The 18689-nt window shown below is 47.2% G+C and overlaps 1 protein-coding gene across 4 annotated transcripts in view; it reads left to right on the top strand.

The window, feature by feature from the left end:
- LOC137417134 (uncharacterized) overlaps nt 1–18689 on the top strand; it is an 88137-nt gene that overhangs the window by 14299 nt on the left and 55149 nt on the right. For 2 of the 4 annotated variants that reach the window (XM_068102918.2, XM_078770397.1), the window contains exons 2-3: nt 42–198; nt 389–821. In XM_068102918.2, coding sequence (XP_067959019.2) covers nt 97–198; nt 389–821 — 535 coding nt within the window. In that variant the 5' untranslated portion in view covers nt 42–96. The remainder of the gene's footprint in view (nt 1–41; nt 199–388; nt 822–18689) is intronic. The other 2 variants (XM_068102933.2, XM_068102924.2) reach the window with 1 other exon arrangement.

The following is an 18689-nucleotide window of genomic DNA, read 5'->3' as shown; positions in this document are numbered from 1 at the left end:
ACAAATTACGTACACAAATTAATTTTCTTCTTCTCCACTAGGATAGCATCCATGTCCTGGTCAGGTCATTGAAGACAGATTTTTGGTCACAAATACATGGAATTCGAGTTGTCGATGCAGCTTATGCCCTCATTATGGGCTCATCTGGATAACATACTGGTGAATCATTTATTTGTGACCATGCTTCACAGCTCAAAGGCGAGTGTGGCTGTCTCTCTAACGTATACTGTCAATCTAAATGTGGTGATCAAGCTGGATATGTTTAGCATTTACCTGGATACTTGATCAAATTGGATAAGATACTAACTCGCAAAACATTCCAAACTGAGAAAAGTAGATAACATGTATAACTTTTCTGTGATTAACATTAGCATTGTATCCTTGGCAGGTCATCGGTGAAATGGAAAACTTCTTTGAATGGCTCAACTCCCAAGGCCTGAGAGCAGAAACAGCCCAAGCAGTGATCGATAAGCTTGGAATTGAGGATCAGAAGGTTATTCGAGCTTGTACTGAGTCGGATGCATTGCGGATCGAGCTCCTCTCTCTTGCCAAAGAGAAATTACAATTTGCAATGTATGCTGACTTCTGTAAATTTATGAATTCTTTTTCGAAGCCGCAAGATGTCCAGATTGCAGGTTCGTCTCTTTTTGGAAGTATTTTCGTCACCTTGGAGAATGTTATTCGGGAACTTTCCAGTTTCTGTGAAAAGATTTTCGGATCCCAAAATGTGCACAGGGACAACGTTTCTGCTTTCTGTGGAATCGGGCTCAGTGATTCCTGCAGTCTCCAAATTCAGGATGATGGATTAACACCCAAGTCTGGTACGTGACCTATTTTTTAAATACAACATAGCATGTCAAAAAGTAACCTTTTTGTTCTGTGATTTATTTTTGTATTTTAAGATCTTCCACCAAAAGTGGGTGGAGATTATGTTTACACCCCTGTCTGTGAGTAGAATTCTCAAAACATTATGGATGGATTCTGACGAACCTTGGTGGACATGTTGCGTGTGTGACGGGGAGGTCTTGGTTAGATTTTGGTGAAGATCCGAATGCGGATCCAATAATTATCCCTTCTGGCTTACTGCAGGAGACAGGGTTTTGCCTTATTTTTTTGTACCCAAGTATGATATCCGGTCACAATGCTTTGTTTTCTATGCTCGATGGGATAATTAGATTGTACCTGAGCCAGGGATGACCTCATTGTCTTCAGTGATTGCTTTTAGATAACGTTTCCATGAGTTTTCTGGAACTGGAATATTGACACGTTTTCAGATGGGTTAGTGGATTACTCCACATTCCTTGTTTATTTAGGTGTCACCCAAACTGCAATTTTGTCCGTTGGTTTTTTTTCTTGTATAGTTGTGGTCTTTCCCCAAATGGTGCAAGCTCATCTCCACTATTTTGTTTGCCAGCTCTTATTCCAGTCTCTGCTATTCCTCATCATCCTTGTACTCCTTCACCTCCCTGTTCCCTTCTGTCCTTTTGTGTGTTATCATCACATGATACAATCATATCATGATATCACATGATACAATAATACATGATACATGATACAAATTCTCAATTTCATCCCATTCATTTATACTAGTGAGGTACCCGTGCTATGCACGGGTGGGAGGCCAGAAGCAAACAGACAATGCAGAAACGGCGAATGCTAAAGCATGAAACCAATAAATTCCACATTCCTGTAGCACCTTCAGTCGCACGTCAGACATGGACAGCAAGTTTGTGAAGGACTTCCATGAAAAACGTACCTGTTGGCAAACAAACGGGTACATTTGTTCCATACCCAGTCAATGGCGAATCTGCATATAGCGATCCACAAATTTACATTTAGAAAGTAGAAACCGTCACGGCATTTCGTAATTCACTTGAACTCTATTTTTTTTTCATTCCAAACAGCATAACTCCAATCACAAATGAAATAACATTAATATAAAAAATAACTTTTTACAACATTCATGACAAAAACAAATATTTAAATCCTGATGTGAAGTTCCGTACGGTTGGGTGAATACAATTAAGAATTAAAAATCGAAATTGTATTCACTCAATTCCAATCATCAATTGATACTTTAGCAAAACGATTAACACGATTAACGTTTAACGATTTAACATTACGATTGAATGATGGTTGTATTTGGATATTATCAAACCCGTGCATTGCCGTCATCTGTCCACTTCCGCATTCGCGGCAGGTTCATAATTGTCATCAAAATCTAAACAGTATTTGTAGAATTTCAATAAAAGCCACATCACTGTTCATATCGGTAAATATTATTCCATCGTGTTTGGAAAAACTGAAAAATTGGAAAAACAATATAGCCTGTTTTACTCCCAGGGGTCCCAGAAATACCCACCCAAAATATCGTTGCGATCGGTTGAGCCGTTTTGGCGGTACCTTTGAATGGACAGACGGACATTTGGTGAATTATAGTAAGATGTTGGCCTTTGCCGCTGGGGCCACAGTGACACTCATTCCAAACCATTTCTTCATCGCGCAGTCCCTCCCCCGCACCATTGTGGCCACTTTTCCACCTCTCCTTTGTCCATCCCTGGTGAGCGCATGGCTCCCATCCTCCTCATTTCTTCTGCTTGTCTTTTGGCCTTCACTGTTATCTTTTATTTTATTTTCATGTCAGGATTTATGTGCCGTTGACACAGCTTTTTCAAAAAAAAATTGTTGGCACCATCTCTGCTCTGGTGGTCAATCTGGTCTTCTTCAGCTGGTTCATTAATATAGCTACTCGACTGGCCATCCCCAACTGTTGATGTCTTGAATAGATGTTACAATAGTAAATGGACTCCTTCTCCATGCTGCAAGGTTCCTTTTCTTGAGTTTAGTTTTTGAGATGGGTAGCACCTTCACAGCCTCTTGCCCTGGTGCAAATCTCTATTCAATTGTGAGTTGGTCTTTGTTCCCACGAGAGGAGGTGCAGGGTTCATTCGTTGGAGTGTGCTCAGTGCCGCCGCACAGACTAACACCACACGGTGGTCTGTGTCCCATAATTTGTTTTTTTCCTTTATTTCCAACACTCATTTTGTTTGTCGAATGCTCTTACCTTCCCCCACCCTCCTTTGGCCCATCGGAAGTAGTTTCTCACCAATGCGATCACAGAGCTGGTGACTTGACATTACATTTGTCGATCACTTCTCTGCATAACGTTCCTCCGAGGCTGCATGCAGCACTCAATCAACTGCAAGGCCTTGTTCGGGTTCGCATATCGAATACCTTGTACCGAGCACCTTGTATTGAGCTTCATCTCCACTCCTTAATTAACTCTCTACATCCCACTCACATCACCAGCCCTCTCTCAGCTGCAGCTCCTTTCTTTCCTTCTCTTTGTCACTAAGGTCCTGGTTTTGGGACCACCATCGGCGGTTCCAAGTGAGATGGTGTGATGAGGAGATGATGTGCCAGCGTATTTGATGCCATCTTGTGTGTATACATCAGGGTGTATCCATGTCCTTGCTCATTAATGAGGTTTGTCTGTCTGTGTCTGTCCCCTAACTTTTTTTGTACCATTTGAGCTTTGTCATCAAGTTTTCAACATAACTTTATTTTGTGAATATGGAGAAGCCAAATTAATAACGCTCGCAAGCGTTACGCCTAGGTCCCCCGTCGGGGAAGTGATCTGAGTTGACAAAGTGGAAGGCGCAGAAAACATGCTATGATATGAAATTTCGCTCACAAGGTTCAGACATACATGGAGGGGGACATCTTGGATTTTGACGTGGCGACCCAATTTTCAATAGTCTTCTTCCTTATGTCTAGATACACCCACATACCAGATTAGAAGTTGGTACTTCGCTTGTTTTTCAAGATATTCCGCTCACAAGGTTCAGACATACATGGCGGTGGCCATCTTGGATTTTGACGTGGGTTGCACTCACACACCAAATTTGAATGCAGTCCTTCGCTTACGCACGCACGCCCACATGCATGCACGCACGCACGGACAGACGGACGGACACATGGACGGAGGAGAAAACCATAGTCCCCCTTTCGCTCTGCGGTGCGACAGGGGACAATAATTTGGTGAAAAGGTAAAAGGTCAGTGTCATATGAATGATCGTTTTAAGGCCATTTTTCCTCGCGAGAGTGGGGGTTCGCCTTGTGGGCCCCATGACAATCATGGTTCCCTTTTTGAGGCAATGTTTTTATGGCCGGATGCCCTTCTTGCCGCCAACCCTCAGTCACCTCTTCCGATGCGCAGGGATACGGTGTACCTATTGGTGAAATTGACCTGCCATTTAAAGAACCAGTGAGGTACCCGTGCTACGCATGGGTGGGTGGCCAGAAGAAAACAGACAATGCAGAAACGGCAAATGCTAAAGCATGAAAATAATAAATTCCACATTCCTGTAGCACCTTCAGTCGAACGTCAGACATGGACAGCAAGTTCGTGAAGGACGTCCATGAAAAACGTACCCGTATGCAAACAAATGGGTACGTTCACGTGTAGAAACATCGATCGTGGGACCGTGGCGAATCTGCATTTGGCGATCCGTGTATTTCACGTTTAGAAAGTAGAAACCATCACGGCATTTCGTCATTCACTTGAACTCGATATCTTTTTTTCATTCCAAACAGCATAACTCAAATCACAAATTAAATACCATTAATATAAAAAATAAACTTTTAACAACATTGTTAATGTTTCTTTCATTGTAAGAACTACCATGTCAACAGTTAAAAGGATTTTGAGCCGGTAGGTGTTACGGCCTTAGCAAGATCGATGGAGACAGCGATCTGTTCGCTTATACACTGCCCAAATAGCTATGTGGAATTCTCTCATGTAGAGATTAAACCCACGTCGTTTGAACTTTGTCCGAGGTCATTATTTACTTTTAATGATGTTTATATAGGAATCAAAATGAAGATAATTGGTTCTGGGTCGTCCTTTCCGCATATCTCGTGGGATTGTGAGTTGGAGAGACGACCGTGATGGCGGGGAGGGGGTTGGGATTCTCTCAAGCAGGGATTCCACCCATGTCCTTATGAAAGGTCCTTGTCCGAGGTCATTATTTTTTACTGTGCATTTTCATTTGGCAGGTTGCGATCGGTACAGCCGTTTGTGCGGTACCCAGGAAAATAACGTTATGCGGGAGTCCAAACCTGAAAATGCTGGAGACCAAAGCTGAAATTGGAAAAAACAATATAGCCTATTTTACTCCAGGGGTCCCCAGGATTACCCACCCAACATTTCGTTGCGATCAGTTCAGCCGTTTTTGTGGTACCTTTGAACGGACGGACAGACGGACATTTGGTGAATTATAGTAAGATTTGCATACTGGGCCACTGGATTGGTTCACCAATCAAAAGCTAGAAGCCGATTGTTTTATTTATTTCTTTATTTATTTTCGAACAAACAGTCATGGTTGTATGAAATCATTAATTTTCATACGATTGACTTGCAATTTGAGCAGGGTTTGCATATTGGTTTTCTGAAGCCGATTGCTTTTGTAGTCAAAAGGTAAACGTCACCTAAAATTGTCAATTTTTTGTTAGATATCTACCATATAAAACACAATGTGTGTTTGTGTATTTGTGTATTTGTGTGTCTGTCCCCTTTCATGAGGCTGGGTTTTAAAGGCTTTGAGTAACGCTTTTGGAGGGAGTGGGGTTTTTTTGTGGGGTTTTACCGGGCAATCTTTGAACACGACTGTTTGTCCACCAGTTAAAAGACATAAAAGACTCTGAGGACCCAGAATACCCCAAGGACCCAGAAGACATAAAATACCACAAGGATCCAAAAGGCCCAAACGACACAGAGGATCCAAATGACCCAGAGGATCCAAAACATCCAAATGACCCTGGACCAAGAGGACCCAAAAGATTCCGAAGACCATGGAGACACAATGGACCCAAACACCCAAAATATCCCGCAGACCCAACAGACACCGAGGACTCAAAAGTCCCCAATACCCTTAATGACCCAAGATACCACAAAAACCCAAAAGACCCTGAAGACCCAAAATTCCCTAAATACCCAAAAGAATGAAAAGATCCCAATACCCTTAAAACCCCCAAATACCCTGAAGACCCAAAATACCCCAAAGAGGCTTAAAGACCCTGAAGATCCAAAATATCCCAAAGACCCTGAAGACCCTGAAGACGAAAAGACCCAAAAGACCACAAAAACCCAAAAGTGCCTGAAGACCAAAAATTCACGAAAGACCCTTGAAGACAAAATCATCACAAAGACCCCAAATACCCCAAACACCCTCAAAGACCCCAAAAACCCAAACAATTCAAATTACCCCCAAAGACCCTTAAATACCCCCCAAATACCCAGAGGACTGAAAAGACCCAAGGATCCCAAAGATCCAGAGGACCCACAAGACTCAAATGCCCCAAAAGACCCTGAGGAACCAGAAGACCCAAAGGGCACCCGAGGACTCCGAAGATCCAAAAAGAAGAGTAATTATGTCTCTTGCATTGGAATTGTAGATGGTGGCTTACAAACCAAGCCTCAAGGTTGGTGTGCAGAGGCTTTTAATTTTTATTTTTATTTATTTTTTTGATTGTTTTTTTATCACAGTATAAAAAAGGTGCAGGGAAGTGAAATTTGCTGCATGTGAAAATTTTGATGTGCAACATGTGCAGAGTCTGTGTGTGTGTCACAATTTTTCTCAGAGATGGCTGAACGGATTTTCGTCAAACTTTAAGAGGTTCATCAGTGAGTGCTTGGGAGTGTTTAAGGGCCAATCTTTTTTTTAAATTCATTTTTCGGGATTTTTTTTTAAACCAGGACCTTAGTTTTTGAAAGCGTTTGTTTCAACAACGTCAAAGGAATACAGAAAAACACTTGGCAAGGATCCAGTTCCAAGAAGAACACACACACACACACACACACACACACACACACACACACACACACACACACACACACACACACACACACACAATTCCAAAGCAAAAATCCGAAAGCATTGGTGCAGCACAGTCTTCTTATAGTTTTGTGAAGAACAAGGACAATGAGGTGGGGGCTGAGGGGAGGAAAGAGAGGGAGGGAGGGAGGAGCTTAGATCTTAGGATGGGGGAACGAGATAAGAAAAGTTGCAAGAGATTCAAGAAACTTTTACAAATTAACAATGAAGGCAGCAGCACGTCGTGGTCTCTCAGCGCCATCATCCATGGTACTGCAGGTCTTTTCTTGAACATTTTGAGATGTGGGGGACATATTGCACAGCTCGTTATCTCTTTAACTCAGCTCTGAATGTCCAAGTGCCTAAGTGACTAATTAACATGTTGTTGCAAGACATCTGCCACGTCTTATCCTTCAGTTAAAATAAGGTTATGGCTTAAAAAAAAACAACGCGGCTCTTTGAAGAGGACCGTCTGCGTCATAGCTTGGGGGAGGTTGAGTCACAGAGTTTAATTCTCAGTACTTATGAAGATGCAATTATATCTTAATACATTAGTTGTGCTAAATTAAGTTGTGCTAAATTAATAGAATTAATTCCAGTGTGAACGAGGAAGTGTACATTCATTCTGATTCCCCAGAGAACTATTTCTCCAATGTCGTTGCTCGGTGACGATCTAGTTTTTTTTCGTGGGATGTGACGTGTGCAATCTTGTACAAAACTCAACACTTATTAATATAGCTTCAGACCTAATCTATTTGCTTATACGATATACTAATAATTAAATGTTTGTTCTGTAGACTAAATCGTGGAATACATGAGTTTGAAGTGTGGTGCTGCGCACACAACTTGCTTGCCAAAGAGGTAGGCCACAACACGTTTGTTAAAACCAAAAGAGTCTTTATTACAAAAGCTCGAACTGCAGCACTGGGCAGGCTCGAGCTTAGAGCCCGCATATATGTGCCGAGGCCACGCCTAGTCCACGGGCGTGGCCGCTCGGTCGAAGGGCGGGGCATGTGGCATCGGTCCCCGCCTGGGCGCTCGTGCCACCCACTGGTGCGCGGATTTATTGCCCCATGTGCCCGCCACACGTGCCCCCACCAGAATTCCCACGCACCTGAAGGGTGAGTTTGCGGGGAAGCCGGATGACCCGGCTGAAATGCCCCCTGGCGATGGGTGCAGGTTGGGGGGTGGCGGGGCTGGGGGATGCCGGGGGTCCGATCGCCGGGGGGCGGCCTCGACGCGGAGGCAGAGCTGCTGGCGGGGGTGCTGGGGGTCTGACCGCCGGGGGGCGGCCTCGACGCGGAGGCAGAGCTGCTGGCGGGGGGTGGTCCGGATCGAGGTGGGCCGGCTTGAGGCGGTCCACGGAAATGCGATCCGGGGCACCGCCGATGTCGACCGTGAAAAATTTGTCCCCGGTCGCCAACACGCGGAAGGGCCTGTCGTACGGGGGCCGTAGCGGTGCCCGGTGGGCGTCGTGCCGGATGAACACGTACTTTGCCGTGCGAAGCTCCAGGGCGACGTGGGAAGGCGGGCAACCGTGGTGTGCCGTTGGCACCGGGGCAAACCTCCGGGCGGTCTCCTGAAGGGTGGAGCGCTGTTGTGCCGTGGACCAAGGAGCCGTGGAGTCGGGGATAAATTCACCCGGTACCCGCAGTGGTTGCCCGAAGACCAGCTCCGCCGAGGACGCGCGCAGGTCGTCTTTGGGCGCCGTCCTGAGGCCCAGCAGGACCCAGGGGAGTCTGTCGACCCAGCCGCCGTCGCAGAGGCTGGCCTGGGGGTGGTAGGCCGTGGTGCGGTGTAGTTTCACCCCGAGCCCTTGCGCCACCGCGGCCCAGAGCTCCGAGGTGAACTGGGGGCCGCGGTCGGACGAGATGTCCGAGGGGGCACCAAACCGGGCAACCCAAGTGGCGATAAAGGCTTGCGCCACCGCAGCCGCAGAAGTCGTCGCCAATGGGACGGCCTCCGGCCACCGTGTGGTGCGGTCGACCATGGTGAGGAGATGGGTGAACCCTCGCGAGGGGGGCAGAGGTCCCATCAAGTCAACTTGCACGTGGTCGAACCACCGCTCCGGCACCGTAAACGGGGCCAATGGTGCCTGGGTGTGGCGGTGGACCTTTGTGCGCTGGCACGCGAGGCACGTCCTGGCCCAGTCGCGGACGTCCTTCCTGAGGCCATGCCAGACGAACTTCTCCCCGACGAGTTTCTGGGATGCCCTCGCGCCAGGGTGGGACAGGCCGTGGATGGCGTCGAATACTGGGCACTGCCAGCCAGCGGGCATGATGGGGCGAGGCCGGCCGAGGGAGACGTCACATAGGAGGGCCGTGCCTGCGGCGTCGAATGGCACCTCGGTGACGCGGAGGCCCGTGACGGCGGTCCGCAAGGCCTGGACGCCGGGGTCGGCAGTCTGGGCCTCCGCCATCCGGGCATAGTCGACCCCGAGGTGGACCGCATGCACGACGGACCGGGAAAGGCAATCCGCCACCGGGTTGTCCTTACCCGCCACGTGACGGATGTCCGTCGTGTACTCGGACATGGCAGAGAGGTGGCGCTGCTTCCGTGCCGACCATGGCTCGGCGACCTTGGCCATCGCGAACACAAGGGGCTTGTGGTCCACGAAGGCCGTGAATGGGCGGCCCTCCAGCAGATGGCGGAAGTGTCGGACCGCCAGGTGGAGCCCGAGCAACTCGCGGTCGAAGGTGCTGTACCGGCGTTCGTGCGGGCGAAGCTGCCGGCTGAAAAATGCCAGCGGTTGCCAAGCACCACGCACCCATTGCTCGTGCACCGCGCCCACCGCGTAGTCCGACGCGTCTGTGGTGAGGGCGATCGGTGCATCGGGCGCCGGGTGCGCCAGCATGGTGGCGTCGGCCAGAGCCAGCTTTGCGCCAGCGAACGCCGCGGCCATCTGCTCCGACCATGCGATGTCACCTTTGCCCGGCTTACCCCGAAGGGCCTCGTGCAAGGGGCGGAGGAGCTGGGCGACATGGGGCACGAAGCGGTGGTAAAAGTTTACCATGCCCAGGAACTCCTGGAGCCCCTTGATCGTGCGGGGCCGCGGGAAATCCCTGACCGCCTCCACCTTGGCCGGTAAAGGGACGGCCCTGTGCTCGGTGATGCGGTGCCCCAAGAAGTCGATGGTGGCGACGCCGAAACGGCACTTGGTGGGGTTGATGATTAGGCCATGCTGGCCCAGGCGTTCGAAAAGCGTGCGGAGGTGGAGCAGGTGCTCGTCCCGGGACCCGCTCGCGACTAGGATGTCGTCCAGGTAGACAAACAGGAAAGGTAAGTCACGCAAGACGCTATCCATAAGCCGCTGGAACGCCTGAGCCGCATTCTTCAACCCGAAGGGCATCCTTAGGAACTCGAAGAGGCCGAAAGGGGTGATGACGGCCGTCTTCGGGACGTCGTCCGGTTAGTCGGGGACCTGATGGTAGCCCCGGATGAGGTCCACCTTAGAAAACACGGTCGTGTTGGCCAACCGGGCGGAAAAGTCCTGAATGTGTGGGACCGGGTAGCGGTCGGGGGTGGTGGCATCGTTGAGCCGGCGGTAGTCCCCGCACAGAACCTTCCAGCAAGCCGCTTGGCAAGCCGCTCGGTGAGCCGCTCAGTGAGCCGCTCAGCGAACAAGCGAGCGAGCTAAAGGTTTCGGCCTGGACAAGCCGTCTGCGCTTCACGTCGACCAACAACCCATTCGCACATAGGATGTCCGCACCAAGCAATGCCATTGGCACGCTGGCGGTCACGAACGACCATTGAAAGTGCTGCCCTCCGAACCGCAGGGAGAGGCAGCGCTTCCCGAATGTGCGGATGGGTGTACCGTTGGCGGCAAGCAACGTGGGTCCCCGGCCCGCAGTTCGCTTGTCGGACATGGAGGCGGGGATGACGCTTACCTGCGCTCCTGTATCGCAGAGGAAACGGCGCCCGGACAAGGTGTCCATAATGAATAGGAGGCTGCCGGAATAGCCGACGCTCAGGGCCACTAATGAGCGCCGGCCTGGTCGTTTCCCGACTTGTGAAAAGAGCATGGTGGGCGACACGTCCTAGCCTTCGGGCCGAACCTGGCGTGGAAATAGCACCAGGCTTGCGGCGGCGGCCGCGGTTTTCTCGGCGGCGGTGGTGGTGGGCGGGGCGCGGCAGCGGCCACGAGGGACGCTGTCGCCTCTGCCCCGGGATCCACGATGGCAGCACCATAACTCGACCGCGTGTCGCAAGCCGCGAAAAACTTGTCGGCCTCGACGGCCAGGGCGTGGGGTTCCTGTAGAGGTAGCTGGCGTAGGAAAAGCGCCCGGAATAAGAAATCCGGGGCTTGGTCACCCAGCAGCGACAGCATATAATCCATCCGGATGGATGGTCGTGTGTCGCTGAGTTCGGGAAGGTCCAGGAGGCGGTCGGCCCGTTCGATCTTCGTGAGGCCGAACGTGGCGATGAGGAGACGTTTGAGCGCCCTGTACTTGTGGTCGGCCGGCGGGTGCCGCAGGATGGACACGACTCGGGCGGCAGTGCCGGGCCCGAGGGCGGTGACCACGTGGTAGTAACGGGCCTCATCCGCCGTTATGCCTCGAAGCTGAAATTGCGCTTCGGCCTGCACGAACCACACATCGGCCTGTGCTTCCAAAAACTCGGAGTTTTACCACGACGGCGTTGTTGGCCATGGCGCGTTCGGTGGTCAGCAGCGGCTGAACCAATCGGGGTCACCAGTGAAGTGTGGTGCTGCGCACACAACTTGCTTGCCAAAGAGGTAGGCCACAACGCGTTTGTTAAAACCAAAAGTCTTTATTACGAAAGCTCGAACTGCAGCACTGGGCGGGCTCGAGCTTAGAGCCCGCATATATGTGCCAAGGCCACGCCTAGTCCCCGGTCGTGGCCGCTCGGTCGAAGGGCGGGGCATGTGGCATCAGTCCCCGCCTGGGCGCTTGCGCCACCCACTGGTGCGCGGAATTATTGCCCCATGTGCCCGCCACAAGTTAAAGTTTAATTCCATATTGCAAAGGTAATATGAAATCATAGACGGTCCTTTGGAGAACAAAGAATGCTTTGTGAGACTTTAATTATCGGCTCCCCAGTACATTTGCCCTTCATAACTGATAAAGTTTCAAGAGTTACAACTGCAGGAAGCTTTTTCCCAAACTGATACATATGTATTTAATTCTGAATACACATCTTATTCGTTGAATACAAATTACATTTTTTGTCCTACAATATTTAATTAAAAGAAACTATTACTTTTACCTACTTCAAACTTGTCGATTTGACTGCGAGGCTTTGAAACTGATAACACCTAATTTTTCGAGCAGGCAGGTCCCCCTGAAAACTGTTTGCCTGCAGCCTAATTTCCGACCTGTCAGTCCAAAGCTCTCAGACAAATAGTTGTTAGGTTGGTAAATTCTATAGAACACAATTAAAGCCGATTAATATATGCATTAATGTAGCTTAGCACTTCCCAACCTTTTTTCTGTCGTTTCCCCCTTCAACCAGTTCAACCGTCCGGATTTCCCCCCACCCCTCCTCCCCCCCCCCCATATATATATATATATATATATATATATATATATATATATATATATATATATATATATATATATATATATATATATATATATATATATATATATAAACAAGGAAAAAAGTAGCCAAAACACAAAATTTACACACACACACACACACACACACACACACACACACACACACACACACACACACACACACACACACAAACCTACACACACAGAGAGACATATACACACTCACACATATACATTTTATTTTAAAAAAATTATTGTATATAAATTTTTATTTACCGACGATGTTATAAATGTTTATGTGAAGTAAAAAGTCGAAGAACAAAAGAATTAAAGATTTCAGATTTATTCACGAAAGCACAATATTACACAGATGCTAATATTGTATTTCCCTTGGAATAAGTTTCCCCCCTGGAATCCTAAAATATTCCCCAGGGGGAAATTTCCCCCAGGTTGGGAAATGGTGATGTAGCTTAAGCAAGCAATTAAAACAATTAAAACTTAAGTGTTTGCAACAAACGGTCGAGGCTCAAGAAAAATCCACTCGATCACAAATTAAGTACGCAAATAATTAATTTTCTTCAACATCTGGCAGCCATATTGGATCAAAGAAAAAAAAAAAGTTCAAAAACAGAAGAGTTGGCTCGCAACAGGTTGACTGCGCAGGGTAAGTATTCTATGAATACCATCTAGTTATGTTCAGTGATGTCTACTTAGATGGAAAAAAGATGTTAACATCAAAAAAATTATTTTGTTCTGTTTTCTTTTGCCATTTTGGTAGACATGTCAAAATGACCCTTTTCCAATATATTGACCATTTCTTGAGCTTTGCGAATTACCTGCACACTAATCATGATTGTTCCCATGGTTACACAGAAACACTGCATAGTCATAAAACAGTCATAAAACTTATACATGCATATAATTATGGATACATTATCAAGCAGTCACCGTTTTTGTACACTGCTCCTTTCCTACGCCATCTCCAGGCGCTGCATGACGTCAATGCCGGGCACGGAAGGAGGCTCGGCAATGATGCATGCTGAAAGGGAGTACTCAGTTTTTACTCTGGTTGTTTTCTTGTTGTACACCGCTCCTTTCCGATGCCATCTCCAGGCACTGCACAACGTCATTGCCGGGCACCGAAGGGGGCTCGCTGAAAGGGAGTACGCAGTTTTCACCCTGGTTGTTTTATTTCTTGTTTGTCTGGGCGATATCTCAGCCATCCTTTGAGCTAGGAAGCTGAAATTTCGGCACAATAGTGAGCAAGTACTTTGTCAAAAACAATATTTTTTGTTTTTTGATTAATCAATTAATTGATGAGTTATTTAATTATTAGCGATTAATTAAGTACTTATATATTTCCTTTCTCTTCTGGGCATTATCTCTGGCACCTTTTGAGCTGAGAAGCTGATATTTGGACATGCCAATGACCAAGTGATCTGGCTGTAAAGGCTATTTTTGATTTATTGATTAATTGATTAATCGATTAATTATTTAATTATTAGCAATTAATTAAGTACTTATATATTTCCTTTTTCTTCTGGTCATTATCTCAGGCACCTTTTGAGCTAGGAAGCTGATATTTGGACATGCCAATGACCAAGTGATCTGGCTGTAAAGGCTATTTTTGATTTATTGATTAATTGATTAATCGATTAGTTATTTAATTATTCAATTAATGACAATTAATTGATTTTCTTAAGGTTGCAGATTCGGATGAAATGGTGGTGGTTTCGGTATGCTATAAGCCAATTGGTTATTTATTTAAATTTTTTATGATTAATATTGTTACGGATCTTAGACGACGGCACTCCCCTTAGCAAGGGGGGGGGGGTTAATCCCCGTTCTATTTGTACTGGCCGTCTCCGATCCTGAAGCTACCCCGCTCCCCTGTGGGGCGGGATTGGCCGAAGTGATTGGTCAAGGGATTCTCGTACACCTCCGCCAATCCCTCCACAAGGCAGTGGGTAACTCCGCTAGAAACCACGGACAAGATGGTATTTGCCGAGCGGGTTAGCAGTCCGAAGTTCGAGCCATTTAACAAAGACTAACCCGATTCATAAGCGTTGGACGAAATCGCACCACAGGTACTCAATGGGGAAATCACAAAGACGATCGGATGTGAAGGAAAAAGAAACCAAAGGTAAGAAATAACAGGATTTATTATTATTTACACCAAAAAAACCCAAAGAGGAAGAAGAAACGAAGTAATTCACAATAGATAGACACAGAGCAATTCTTACTTATACAGGCTTAACTTATATCCCGGACAACACAAAGGACAGACGACGGGCAGACTCACACGAATGGGGAATGAATGGGAAGGATGGTATGGGCAGGCAGAGAAGGGTCCAGGCAGATGGTAGGCGTCGAGGTAGGCTCCAAGCGCGTGCTCCGATCCACGCTTTGGGGTCGAGGCAAAAACCCGGCAAACAGCTCCGCTCTGGGCTGGCAGCGATGAGCCGGTAGCTCCACGTATTCGGCTTCACACCGGCAGCTTTCTCAGGCGTACCCTGCCTCATGCGCGTCCTCTGACTCACGCGTCTCTGAAGTTCTCTCAACACTCCACAGAATCTGCCTCTGGTCCAGCGCACCTCCCTCAAAACTCTCTCTCTCCTCTGGCCCCTTACGCATCTCTCTCGGTGGGGGCTGAGGCAACGGGTTTTATAACCCCGCCCTCTTGAGCCATACCCACTCATCCTTGGTTGGTCGGCAAGGGCTTTCCTGGCTCCACCTTCTGATGACGATGGGCGGGCAACGCCCTTCTTCTCCGGGCTGACCGCGTGCGTAATGGAGTCAAATGCAGTTTGTAACGGAGGTAATGCAGTTGGTAATGCGGTTGGCAATGGAGGTTCTGGGGCCATTGAAAGGGGATCTATCTTATTTCATTTGGTGCAGCGCAAGGTCAACTAGTGGACACAGAGCCTTACCTGAGACATATAATAATGAGATAACTATTGAGGGAAGCCTATTATTTGCTACGTGATGCGATGGACTAACTAAGGTGCAAACAATTAACAGCCAATTAAGGGGAAATGTACACGGTGGGTTATTAGGGATTTTAATACTAAATTTGATAAAGTGAAGGTTCTAAGAACCATAACAATATTTATTAATTTTCATAATTAGTAATTTATTTATTTTCTTTCTCATCTGGGCAATATCTCGGGCACCTTTTGAGCGAGGAAGCTAATATTTGGACATGGCAGTGACCAGGTGATGTGGCTATCAAGGATATTTTTGATTTATTGATTAATCATTTAATCGATTAATTATTTATTGATTAATCAATTAATTATTTAATTTGGTATTAATGACTTATTTAATTACATTTCTAGAAGATACATCTTCAGATGAAGCACTAGTGGTTTAGTTATGCTATTAGCCAATTGATTAAGAAAAATTTTTACAATAATCTTTTGTTGATTTTAATTATGCAATTAATCAATCAATTATTTTACATCTCTCCCTTCCAATACAGTCTCGATGAGCTTCACGGCGGTATTTCCGGGCACCCGAGGCGCCCCGGCAATGCCACGCTGGAGGATGTTATTTATTTATGTGGCATGGAGCGGTGTACTTTGAATGTATCTGTACTTGTTTTCTTGTTTGTACACTTGGTTTTTTGTTTGTTTGTCTGGGCGATATCTCAGCCATCCTTTGAGCTCGGAAGCTGAAATTTCGGCATAATAGTGGGCAAGTACTTTGTCAAAAACGGTATTTTTTTTTTTGATTAATCAATTAATTGATGAGTTATTTATTTATTAGCGATTAATTAAGTCCTTATACATTTCCTTTCTCTTCTGGCCATTATCTCAGGCACCTTTTGAGGTACAACAGCAACAACATGCATTTTAAGGCCATTTTCCCTGCTAGAGCGGGGGTTAGCCTTGTGGTACCCATGACAATCTTCTCCATTTTGCCCTATTTTCTGCATCTCTCCTTGTTAACCCCCTTGCCCGCATTTCTTCTTCCACCATCTTTAGCCAAGTCTTTCTCGGTCTTCCCCGTCCTCTACTTCCTTCTACATTAATTTCCATCACTCTTCTCAACCAGTCACTTTCATCCTTCCTCAACACATGACCAAACCATCTCAACCTGTTCCTCTTCACAGCATCAATCACAGGCAATATTCCCATCATCTTTCGCAATTCATCATTTTTCTTCCTCTCTCTCAACGATACTCCGCACATCCATCGAACCATTCGCATTTCCACCCTTTCCAGCCTTCGTTGCTGCCCTACGTTAATTACCCATGTCTCGCTCCCATAAATCATAACACTTCTCACACATGCAGCATACACCTTTCCCTTCAGCTTCAGCAACACCCTCCTCCTCATCAGCACGCCACTCAGTTCCCGAAACTTCTTCCATGCACATCTCACTCGAGCAACCGTTGCCGAGTCTGATCCACCTTCTCCATTCAGCATGTCTCTGAGGGAGCAAAATGTTTTCACACCTTTCAGCTTCACGCCGTCTCCAAGATCCAACTCAACATTTCCTCCATCTGCAGCTCCCTCTGTGCACACCTTACATTTGAATGTAGCTGCCACACTGGTAAATGACCCTCTCAGACCACTACATTTTTGATGAACCCACTCAGCGCACATTGTACATTGAATGGAGTTCACTACAACACCCTTCCTGCACACAGCACACGGCCACTTCCCAGTTCTTTCCACCTCACCACATGCTTTACCACTTGCCATCACCTTCGTCTTTCCGATATTCACCTTCAGACCTTTTGTCTCTATACATTCCTTCCACTTGTTCATCTTTTCCTTCAGTCCATCCATACTTTCCGCAATCAACACCAGATCATCTGCATACAACAACTCCCACGGTAAACCCTCCTTTACATTCTGAGCCAGCACCTCCATCACAGCTACAAATAGTAGTGGACTTAGTACCGACCCCTGATGCACTTCCACCTTCACCTCAAACTCACCACTGTTCCCGTCCTTCGTCCTTACAGCTGTGCGCGCTCTTTTGTACATTGCCATCACTACTCTGATCAACCATTCCTCCACTCCTAACTTCCTCAATGCCCATGTCAATACTTTGCGTGGAACCCTATCGAATGCTTTCTCCAGATCAACAAACCCAAAAAACAACTGCTTCCTCTTCTCCATGTACTTCTCCTGCAACTGCCTCACAATGAAAAGCGCATCTGTCGTTCCTCTTCCTGGCATAAATCCAAACTGCATTTCGTCGATCTTCACTTTCTTCCTTATCCTCCTCTCCAACACCCTTTCCAATACTTTCATTCCATGCTCCAATAACTTTATCGCTCGGTACGAGCCACACTCCAGAGGGTCACCTTTCCCCTTGTATAGAGGGACGAGGGTACTCAGTTCCCAAACCACTGGAATGCGGCCTTGTTTCACCACCAGATTACAGATCTCCGTCATTCTCTTCACACCCCCAACTTCCTGCTGCCTTCAACATATCTCCCACAACTCCCGTCGGCCCTCCCGCTTTTCCACTCTTCATTGCTTTTATCGCTTCCTCAACTTCCTTCTCAGTTATCTTCTCTGCCGGTCCTAAAACTGGGTTACTCTCTATGTTGCCATCCCATTCATTCTCTGTATTCAACAGCATTTCCATATATCTTTTCCATCTTCCTTTAATTCCATCTGGGTCGACAATGATTTGTCCCACTTCATCCTTCAAGCAACTCACCCCCATCACATCACACCTCTCTTTCGCTATGTGCTTTGCAATCCTGAATACTGCTTTCTGACCCTCTTCCGAATCCAAGCGTTCTCCGAACATTTTCCTACATGCCTCCTGCGCCTTTGCTACCTCTTTCTTTGCAGCCTTCCTGGCTGCCTTATAACTTTCATGCTCTGCTGTTTCTGCTCCCGTACCCTTCGCCTTCTGCCACTCCTTGAACTTCTTCCTCTTCTCGTCAATCCACTTTCCAACTTCATCATCCCACCACCATGTTTCCGAGTGCCTCGGTGGTCCTTTTGTCCATCCACATACCTCACCAACGGCTCCCAACAGACTAGCTTTCATTGACATTGAACCACTTTCAAACTCAACCACATCATCCTCTACCCTACTCAGCCTCTCTTTTAATGCCTCCCTTACTGTCACCTCTTTCAACCTCCACACCTTCATTCTTGGTTGGTACTTCACGCGCCGTGCTCTCCTCGCACCTTTCACCCTTATGTCGCAGACAACCAAGTGGTGCTGTGAAACAGCCTCCTCCCCCGGGATCACTTTTGTGTCCCGGAGGTGCCCCCTATCTCTCCTACGCACCATCAGGTAGTCAACGGTTGTCGTCGAC

The sequence above is a fragment of the Myxine glutinosa genome, chromosome 1 (genome assembly GCF_964187855.1).
Source record: "Myxine glutinosa chromosome 1, kmMyxGlut1.1, whole genome shotgun sequence".
Lineage (NCBI taxonomy): Eukaryota > Metazoa > Chordata > Myxini > Myxiniformes > Myxinidae > Myxine > Myxine glutinosa.
This window is presented reverse-complemented; position numbering and strand designations above follow the sequence as displayed.